Source organism: Borostomias antarcticus, assembly GCF_949987555.1.
Source record: "Borostomias antarcticus genome assembly, chromosome: 23".
NCBI lineage: Eukaryota > Metazoa > Chordata > Actinopteri > Stomiiformes > Stomiidae > Borostomias > Borostomias antarcticus.
In genome coordinates, this window is record NC_140256.1 from 14,459,574 (window position 1) to 14,470,284 (window position 10,711).

At 43.5% G+C, this 10,711-nt stretch overlaps 1 protein-coding gene across 1 annotated transcript; it reads right to left on the reverse strand.

Moving 5' to 3' along the window:
- Positions 1–3,714: 3,714 nt before the first annotated feature.
- Positions 3,715–10,206, reverse strand: dhfr (dihydrofolate reductase). Its single transcript, XM_084456983.1, has 6 exons — positions 9,969–10,206; positions 9,588–9,637; positions 9,123–9,228; positions 7,858–7,984; positions 4,762–4,877; positions 3,715–4,011 (listed from the first exon to the last, which is right to left on the reverse strand). Exons 1-6 carry the CDS (start codon positions 10,058–10,060, stop codon positions 3,930–3,932), a joined length of 573 nt encoding a protein of 190 aa, XP_084313109.1. The 5' UTR covers positions 10,061–10,206; the 3' UTR covers positions 3,715–3,929.
- Between the last annotated feature and the right edge of the window lie 505 nt (positions 10,207–10,711).

The following is a 10,711-nucleotide window of genomic DNA, read 5'->3' on the forward strand; positions in this document are numbered from 1 at the left end:
GATTTTCTCACAATCTCTTTGATCCAGTTATCGTCTTCTCTCACCTTCCTCCTTATGTTCCCATCTACATGCACATTTTATTCATGTTAGCTTACATTTGCCAAGTAGCTTATGTTAGCAATTGGCAGTTAAGTTAACCAACATAGCTACAGATTCTTAACAGTTACATACCTTTATCCTGCGCTCTTTTTCCGCATGTAGTTTGTAGTTCAACTCCAGATGGAAATGTCACTTTTGGAGGTATTGTCATTCATTGTGGGGGAGTAAAGTAGCCAAGTGGAAAGTACAGTAGGAGCAGGTGGCAATGACATTTGGGGTCATGATTAAATAGGTTAAAGAAAAGTAAAAGCTAAATATCTAATACCATGTCACTTTTAAACTAATCTGGACCAAGATCACCTTTCTAAACTGACTCAAAGCTAAAATAGTTATTTCCTGGTTTTGACCTAATTATTACATTACATACATATGACAGCATAGATAATGCAATATTTTTCTCATTCGCTATTGGATGCTATGGATAAATCTTACTTGGTTTACTTTAGATTTCAAGAACACGCACAGAGTGGTGAATGGGATGAGGGAGTGTAATCTTATAACGTGGGAAAGGAAGTGACGTGCAGTCAGGGAAGGAACGGTACAGGGAAGTGGTCACAGAGCAATTTGTTTTTCATAATAACATAACATAAATGGTGTTTTTAAATATACTGATTCTATGGGAATGGATAAGAAAGACGTTTCACAGAGGTTGTAAAACAATAAACTTAGAGAAGATCAATCAAGTAGGAAAACAGAAAGGAACAAATTGGGGGGTAACACATTGGTGATACTGAAATTTCATTAACAATGCTCTTGTCCGTCTGGTGTTCTGTACTGAATCACTGCTCCGATTCCATAAGCAGAAACATCACAAGCAAGAGCAAGTAGCAGGTGTAGTTCATAATGTGTCAACACTATGTCACTTGTCAAATGCTCTTTGCACTTGTCAAAGGCACCCTGCTCAATTTTGCTCCATCCCCATCTGACTTGGTCTTTTAACAATCTGTAAAGTGGGACTAAAACCGTACTTTGCTGCGGTACAAAGTGCCCATAGTAGTTTACTAGCCCCAGGAAAGCCCTTAACTCCTTGATGTGTGTGGGTGCTGGAGCATCGTGTATGGCTCTGACCTTGTCTTTGGAGGGGTACACGCTTTTTTCATCCAGCATGTGGCCCAGGTACTCGATTTGTGTTTTGCCAGTATACCCCGGTATAGCAACCTGCCAGGGACCATTCATTGTGCCATAGACTTTTTTCACTCAGTCTACATTACCGCATTGTGGTGTATTAACGCAGTGATTATTTGGTACTAATTATATACAGTAGCAGACTTGCCGTCGTTTGAGTTGGTGTACTGCGCATGTTCTAAGCAAACCTCTAAGGTAAGATGTACCTTGGTGAATTCGCAGTAAAGAGCATAAAACATGTGCCACTGCCTTGTTATTGAGTACATCACACGCATGTACAGACAATATTATTTCCTTACTCACCGAAGTGAAGACATTTTTCAAAAGTTGAAAGCCTTTTCTCTGAGGTGGCTACAGTTGCAGCCACCCACCTTTTATATAAAAAGCACTTTTTGCACTTAAATCGCACATATCCACCGATGTCCACTAGTCTGGCTTCGCAACCCTGATCACGTGATCTCTCACCACAATAAACCATGTGAGATCACGTGATTAGGGTCGAAGCCAGGCTAGTGGATACCATAATAGCTGAGATATGTGCTATTTAAGTGCAAAATGTTGCTTTTTATATGAAAGGTGTGTGTGTGTGGGGGGGGGTGGGTACAACTGTTGCCACCTCGGAAAAAAGGCTTTCATCTTTCAAAAAATGTCTTCACTTTGGTTAGTAACAAAATAATATTGTCTGTAGATACAATGATGTAGACAGTGAAAAAAGTCTATGGTGCAATGAATGGTCCCTGGCAGGGTGGTATACGGGGTATAGACCCAAATAGTATACCCACCTGGACCAGGGCTAAGTTTGAGAGTCCTTTAGGTGCCTTTTGGCAAACTCCGTGCGGACTGTCATGTGCCTTTTACTAAGGAGTGGCTTCCGTATAGCCACCATAAAGGCCTGATCGGTGGAGCGCTGCCTGGATGGGTGATCTTCTAAAAGGTTCTCCCATCTCCACAAGAATAGGCTGGAGCTCTGTCAGTGATCGTCGGGTTCCTGCCCACCTCCCTGGCCAAGGCCCTTCTTCTCCAATTGCTCAGTTTGGCCGGGCAGCCAGGTCTAGGAAGAGTCTTGCTGGTTCCAAACGTCTTCCATTTGCGAATGATGTGGCCAGTGAGCACTTTGGGACCTGTAAAGCTGCAGAAATTTTCCCGTACCCTTCTCCAGATCTATGCCTCGACACAATCCGGTTTCTGAGGTCTGCAGATACTTCCTTAGACCCCATGGCTTGGAGTTTGCTCTGACTGTCAACTGTGGGACCTTATATAGGCAGGTGTTGGCAATCCCCAATAATGTCTAATCATTTGAATTTACCACGTGTGGACTCCAATTAAGTTGTAGAAACATCTCAAGCACTATCAGTGAAAACAAAATGCACCTCAGCTCACTTTTGGGTGTCATATCAAAGGGTGTGCACACTTGTGTACATATATTTTATATTTTCATTTTCAATAAATTAGCGCAAATGTCTAAAAACCTGTTTTCACTTTGTCATTATGGGCTATTTCTGTAGAATGTTGAGACAAAACATGAACTCAATCTATTGTAGAATAAGTCTGTAACGCAATAAAACATGGTGAAAGGGGTGTGCAGACTTTTGCGGCTTGACTGTAATACCAAGTTTTCTGATGTTCATCACGTCTCTGTTCCCAAGACATGCCTGTTGTGTACCACAGCTCTCTCCCCAGCATAAGGTGCCCAGTGTGTGTGCGTGTGAGAGAGTGTATCTTTCTCATCAGAAATGCTAATGTCTTGTCTGTGACATTTTCTAATCTAGAATGTGTGAGGCGAGCTGTAGAGCACACAGCTCTTATCTCAGAATAATGATTCGGCCTACAGGGACCCGGAGTGCCAATCAAGACATGAGCAGCTGCGTGAAGTGCATGTGAGTGTGTGTGTGTGTGTGTGTCTGTGTACTTACCATCTCATAGGCATTAGGGACATGGTGGCGGACACTAATTGGCTGGTTTGAATATGACACCTACAGTATGTGTGTGTGAGTGTGAGTGAGAGAGCGATAGAAGCAGGCGAACTCCCCCACACATTGAGGACCATGCATATTCATGAGGTGGCAGAACTGGAACGAGCAGTCATGTTGATTTGAGTTTGTTTTTCTAACGGCTAAAGAAGAAAACAAATAACTTAATGACCGAATGATAATGATGAAGAGAACAGGGTGCAGGAGAGGTCTGATGTATAACATGGACCACCCTTATGTATCACCCTGGCCCTGACCCTATCCACCTTGATGTCTGCTCATCTACAGACTTTGCACAGGATGCTCTATGGTGGTTTTTCCACCATTTTCTTTTGGATGTCCTGTTGGAACTTTCTCCATCTGGCTACATTCACCTAATCCACATCTACTTAAGAGTCTAGAACTAGGATCTATTAAGAGGAGAACTAGTATCTAGTAAGGGGGAAGGGGGGCTTGTCCTAAGTTGAGGCACTTTTCAATTGAAAAGAAAAGATTCTAAAATGTATTTGAATGAGTGTGAATGTTTAATTATCTGTTGCAACAGAGAGCTTTTCCTTAGACTATAGACATTGGTCTAAAGCTTAAAATCCACATCAACACTACAATATGTCTCGAAATAAAATTTCGAGACAATTTGGAAATCCCTCAAAGCTATTTACATCAAAGTACATTGACTTGCTATCACCAACATACTGTAGGACATTGAACATCCCTGGTGTTGGTTTTTTGAACAGTTCATTGGTCGATGCTCTCGTAGACCTCAAATCTGTACTGAATGTCACTCTCCTCCTGTAGGCCCTCCGGTATTCCTGGGAATCTGTGAAAATAGAGGGACACACCTGATGATTACTCTCTCCACTCCAGCCAGAGCTCAATGACAGTATACCGAATTGAAAAAAATCACAAGATCTCCAAATCATACTTTTAAGTTACACCAGCCAATGACAGTTTGGCCAGTTTCTGAGGAAAAGTCTTCTTCACTGATGTTAACTTGGCAACCTTAACTGTTGTTGTTCATCAAAATGGTAGAGGCCTAGATATATAGTGTTGTGGGTCATCAAGACGATGTTCAGCCTTTTAAGGTGAATTCACCATTTTAACTTGACCGTCAAACCTGCTGTGATTAAGCATAGCATAAAGATGCCAACATGCTAGGGCTTAATGAGGTTTGGGTAATAGGCTCGTTGGGAGTAGAACCTGCCCTAATGATGATGGTAGTCATTTGAAACCTGATAAAACCTGCTGTCTTGCGATACAATTGGCTCAGTGGGTGGCTCAGTGAAATGTATAAGGATTAGACAGGGAGAAGGTGAAATCTGCTGTTAGTGTAGTTGTACACATACACAGCAAATCTGCATTTGTTTTTGATCTATTCTACTGTAGGTCTTAATCATTTCAAAATCATAATAGACAGATTTTTTTTTAAATCTGTTTCAATACCTTTCAAACAACAATGTGTCTGCTGTTGTTCCAATTTAAATAGTTCAAATATGGAGAGAGAGACATTGAGAGAGAGGAAGAGAAGGGTTGAGAGAGAGAGAGGAAAAAGAGAGAGAGCAAGACATACTCGGTCAGGAGGCGGTATTTGTCTGGGTTGATTTCAGGGAGGAATGTGTCGCTTTCAAACTGCTGCAAGATCCTGGTGACAAACAGTCTTCTGGTTCCTGTGCTCTCCATCACCTCCTGGGGAGGAAACAACAAATAAACCAAATGTTTAGGTCTTTAGAACTGGGCATATTTTGCATTGTGTGTGTGAAAGGAGAAAGGATGTCAAAAGTTAGTCTTCAGTGTCAGCTCTTCCTTGAGCAACAAGGTCTCCATGGCAACCCAGTGTGGAGGGGGAGAGAGGTATGAGGGAATCAGTGTGTTAGGAGGTTCAAACTTTTTCACTCTACAATCTCTTTCAGCCCAGAGATGGAGAGGGTCAGCCCAGAGATGGAGAGGGTCAGCCCAGAGATGGAGAGGGTCAGCCCAGAGATGGAGAGGGTCAGCCCAGAGATGGAGAGGGTCAGCCCAGAGATGGAGAGGGTCAGCCCAGAGATGGAGAGGATCAGCCCAGAGATGGAGAGGGTCAACACAGAGTTGAAAAATAGTTTCAGGGGCGCTCAATAAAGGAGGCATTGAGGCTGGCCATCCATCCATCTTCATCCGCTTATCCGGGGTTGGGTCGCAGAGGCAGCAGTTCCAGCAGGGGGCCCCAGACATCCCTTTCCCTAGCAGCATCAACCAGCTCTGCCTGGGGAATCTTTAGCCGCTCACAGGCCAGTGCGGAGATGTAGTCCCGCCACCTAGTCCTGGGTCTACCCCGCGGCCTCCTCCCAGCCGGACACGCCTGGAACACCTCCCTAGGGAGGCGCCCAGGAGGCATCCTCACTAGATGCCCGAACCATCTCAACTGGCTCCTTTTGACGCAAAGGAGCAGCGGCTCTACTCCCGAGTCTCTCCCGGATGATTGAACTTCTCACCCGATCTCTCAGGGAGACCCCAGCCACCCTCCGGAGAAAAGTCATTTTGGGCGCTTGTATCTGTGATCTCGTTCTTTCGGTCATGACCCATCCTTCATGACCATAGGTGAGGGTGGGGACGAAGATAGACCGGTAGATCGAGAGCTTTGCCTTTTGGCTCAGCTCTCTTTTCGTCACAACAGTGCGGTAAAGCGACTGCAGAACTGCACCAGCTGCTCCGACTGTGAGGCTGGCCATGTCTTGCCTAAATGGTTAGTACAGAGCCTATAGTTCCTGTTCAAACTTTTTAATGTAAATAAATATCAATTTTGCGATTATCTATCACCGATTGAGGTAAGACTCATTGAGTCAACTTTCCCCTTTTCAAACATCCCGCCAGGAGTGTATCTTTGGTTGCCTCTTACAGTATTCGGACAGCAGGTGCTATGAATATGCTTGACGACCCTCATGCATATTCATATCCACGTGGAAGTGGACTTTTTGGACTAATGGGATTCATTCACTGTTTGGCTTTGAAGGGATCATTGGGGAATACGCTCCAAAATCACACCTATAACTACACTAGGTGTCACCAAAAATAACTAAACTGAAAAGTTTGAGATGATCACTTTCAATCTGAGAAGGCCGACTTCTCATGAGTGCAGGTATGAAGTAATACTACACTGAAATGTCTGTGTATCTCTAAGAACCTGACACTATATTAATGTAATGTAACTAACTCTAACCCCCTGTTAGTGAAGTCTTTCTCCTTGGCATTCAAAAGCAACCCTTATTGCCTCTTTTCAGATCTACATGACGGATCTCGGTGAAGGGTCTAGAAAATGAACATGTGTCAGTTCTGTGGCCTTTATACTAGGAATGGGCATTGGCATAAAAGTTGTTTTTGGACGATTTAAGTACTAGCACAATTACAATACATATTTTCTTTATAAATTAACAAATACACAATACCACTTGTCTTTCTTTGTCAATTAGATCTAAATCTGGAGAAGAAACAAATTAACAATAAAAAAAAGCATATATTTTTGATCAGTCCCGCTCCTGAAACCTCTGCTAAACAGCCAATCAGGACAGCGGCATCTCTGTGTCATCCTCAGGAGAAGCGGAAACTTCTCCATTGACACGCTGAGAGAGCGCTTTACTGACGCTTCACTTCAGGGGTAACTTGGAAAGGCTGCTCCAGATTGTGATGGGTGGACATGTTGCTGTAATGCTGTTGGTACATGGACTGACAGACAGATATATGCACAACTAATTTGTCTATGCTCTAATGTTATATATCGTAGCTATGTACATACAAAACCAGGCCAGGTCCAGCCTGGCTTGTGTGCGTGGCTGGTTTGTTTCTGTTCAGGCCTGGTAGAACGTAAGCTAGTCATGCCACTGAAATAGCTAAATGATGAATGAATGAATTGAAGTGACATGAAATAATGTCTGATAAATTAAGATGGGTCTTGTCGCCTGGACACATCAGTTCCAATGCTTCCAATGCTAATCCAGCACAATGAGAGCGGGATAGCCAGTTAGCTCATGAGCTCACAACAGCTAGCAGAAGCTTCCATAACATTAATGGTAGCAGTCAGTGGCTAAAGCAGTTACACTGATGACAACATAAAGTCATCCCCATCGGGTCTTGAACCCCAGTCTCCCAGGTGGGAGTCCAATGCTCTCACCAGTACTCTACTTGTGGAGTGGAGATCAATGGGTTGGTTTTGGTGTCCTTCTTCCAGTCCCTAGTGTGGGTTGGGGTTGGGACGTGATCTGACCTATAAGGCAAGGAGTAAAGGTCGGACTGAAAGATGATCATGTGGAGGTTTGGGGTATAGTCCCATAAAATGAACCCCGATCTCCCAGGTGGGAGTCCAATGCTCTCACCACTACTCTACTTGTGCAGTGGAGATCGGCGGGTTGATTTTGGTGTCCTTGATTTTGGTGTGCTGGGACTACTGCCTCTTGTGGTGCCAACAGAGAAATGCAGGCCAACATTGTCCGGAGTGACGGAAGGAGGGAGTGATAACCGGACAAACACTATACTAGGTGCGCTGGCTTACAGCCACGCACAAAAACCTTGTTGCGATTAGACATTTGACACCTCTTGCCAAAGAATACATTGAATTGATTGAGTTAACTTGATTTATCGCCCAGACCTATTTCATAATCTATTCAATTTGAAGAGTCTGGCCCAGTGTTCGGCTCACCTTGTACAGAGAGCTGCCTCCTATCACCCACACCTGGTCAGCCTTCTCTGCCATCTCGGCCGCGTCCAGCAGGCGGAGTGCTGAGCTGAAGTCTGAGGCGAGGTGGTGAGCTCCGGCAGGGGGCTCCCTGTGGTTGAGGCAATGTCGCAGAGGCATTAGTCCAATGTTTGGTTTCAGATGTTTCAATAACATACACAACCAGCCATGCACTGTTATATGGTGGTAGTAGATCTGGAAGAAGGTACTGATGTAAAAATCATAATAATGGATGAAATGAATGGAGGGTAGTTAAGAGAAAGACACAATGGTCCAAACCGCTGCTGCAAGGCTGTTGATTAGGTCCAGCAAGACCTGTCGCATTACTCCCATCCTAGCTTCCTTACATTGGCTCCCCATCAGTTTTAGGATCCAGTTTAAGGTACTTTTAGAGTTCTGCATGGTCAGGCACCTGCGTACATCTGTGACCTGCTCCATCCCTACATCACGAGTAGGTCGCTCAAGTCGTATGACCAGGTCTCGTTGGTTGTACCCGTTCAAGGCAAAGGACTAAAGATGACGAGCCTTCAAAGTTGTGGCTCCTAAGCTCTGGAACTCCCTTCCATTAGACCTACGATCTGTGGTCTGTGTTGACTCCTTTAAAACAAAGCTAAAGACTCATCTTTCCAGACAGGCCTTTGTCTAGCCTCCTGAGTTTTTATATCCTTGCTTTTATGTGTAATTGTTCTTAATTACTGGATGATTTTGTGAAGCACTGTGTGAACTTTGATCTGTGAAAGGTGCTATAGAAATGCACTTACTTACAATTGCAATGGTGCAAATGTGGGTCAACATAGCATTCCTATTCATCAGGTAAACAATAGTTATGCTATCCCTACCACTTGTTGCACATTGCATTTGATGATGTACACAGATTATTTGTTCATTAATTTAACCTTTATTTAACCAGGATGGACCCATTGAAATTAAAAAACTCATTTTGCGAGGGTCACCTGGCCAATAGGTCAGCCGGAGGTACGGTAGTCTGAATGTACATAATAACACAATACATAAAAAATAATCAGACAGTGGTCAACAAAATGTTCCTCTATCAGCCATTAGAACTCAGCAAGCGCTACACTCTATTCTAGCTTTAGTCTTCTGCAGCTTGTTCAGTTTTACATGTATAGGAAAATTAACCTTCCCCCCATTTCTGCCTTAACGATTCTTGTATCCGTAGGGTTTTTCGTTCCAACTGTACCTGACTGTATTCATAAGTGTGCTCTTACTTCAGCTCTCTGCTGAGGACGATGTTTATCCTGTTCTTAAGTGGCCGGTTCTTCTCTGGAATGGAGAGCCATGTCTTCCGTCCCATTATGACAGCATTCTGTTTACCTGTCCAATAAGAGAGTGAGTGAGAGAGAGTAGGGGAAGATATGGATCGTGGTCACTGACATGCATTTATTCATCAATTTATCAATGCAGTGCTAAAAGCGTGCTTGTCAGTGCTTGTCATAATCATGTCATAAGGCTAAGATGTCGTGACAGGGAATGACAATTATAACTTTGGTACGTTGAAGAAGACCTGTTGAAGCAGTAGAGGCATTAATACATTCCCTGCAAATATGTGGTTGACACTAGAGAAAAAATGCCTAGTCTAGTCCATCAATAATTTATATTCTTCTCACATTCGGCAGTACATGCGAGGGGTCAGGCTGTGCTGTGACGGTAATAAAGCCGCAATATTGTTTTACCTTCAACTGATGGCGTCATTGTCATCTTCTGAAAGTATTTGAATTCATTACTGTGAAACAAAACAAAGATTCAAAATTATAGTACAAGAGCCACGGAATGTTAGCTAATGTTAGTTTGCATGAAAATGGCCCATCTTATGTTGCAAACCATAATGAATGCACTATGGACTCTTGCGTAACGTAACTTAGCTGATGACAAAACCTCCAACCTAGTAGTAGGCTGTGTAACCTAAAATAAATGCGTTATGTTTCTGTTCAACAGTTGCTATGTAGTCTATCGAGTACGCATAACTTTACGTAGGTTTGTCTGTTAACTAACAAAACTAGATGCATGCTATCTTGCTTAGCTTGTTAGCTAACGTTTGCTAGATTTCAACTTACTTGAGTCTCTTTGGATGCCATGGTAGATTCCCATTCTGTCCAATACCCATATCAGGGCAGACTGCCACGATACAGTTGAGCACACGAGACATTTTCACTAATTTGTGCAACGTATATATTACTAGCTAACAGCCAAAACCTTTTCTGTCATATATTTTCTAGTGTGTACGACTGAATGAACAACAACTCCCGCCACCAGACTCTGTCTCTGTCCCATTAGTCCAGAAGTAGCCTTCCACCTCCACTCGACACTCTCGGCTGGGGATCGAGTAGTAGTGAACGAGTAGAGGAAAGGGGGAAAGGAGGCAAGAAAATATATTTGGGATGCAGCCTTTGTACAATCCAGCGGAAATGACAGCATGACGAGGACGAGGAACACGGGAGTAGGAAACATTCCCAATGACTCGCTACTGCCGCCTGCAGGTCTGGATGCCAAATGTATCAAATGCTACTACTGTACACCATTGCAGATATTTGTAAGTTGGCCTTTTGTCAATGTTTCTACAGTAGAATAAAGTTTAAAAGAAATTAAATTGTTAAAAGCAAACATATATTGCAATTTGTCATCCAAAAAAGTGTGATTAGCTGTATGCTTTGCTGACAGCTCAGAGTGGATGGTGACACAACACCTCAAGCTCAACCTGGACAAGACCGAGCTGCTGTTCCTCCCAGGGAGGGCTGACTGTACCAGCGCTCAGTGGTGGAATTAACTGCCTACTGACGTCATGGGCACCGTAGTAGAG

What these genes read in the sequence shown, in the direction of transcription:
- dhfr (XM_084456983.1), bottom strand. Translation starts at nt 10,060, where the DNA reads ATGTCTCGTGTGCTCAACTGTATCGTGGCAGTCTGCCCTGATATGGGT. An exon ending in TGGCATCCAAAGAGACTCAA is followed by an intron (nt 9,638 to 9,968) that starts GTAAGTTGAAAT and finishes TTTGTTTCACAG; the next exon opens with TAATGAATTCAAATACTTTC. An exon ending in GAGGCAGCTCTCTGTACAAG is followed by an intron (nt 4,878 to 7,857) that starts GTGAGCCGAACA and finishes TTTCCTCCCCAG; the next exon opens with GAGGTGATGGAGAGCACAGG.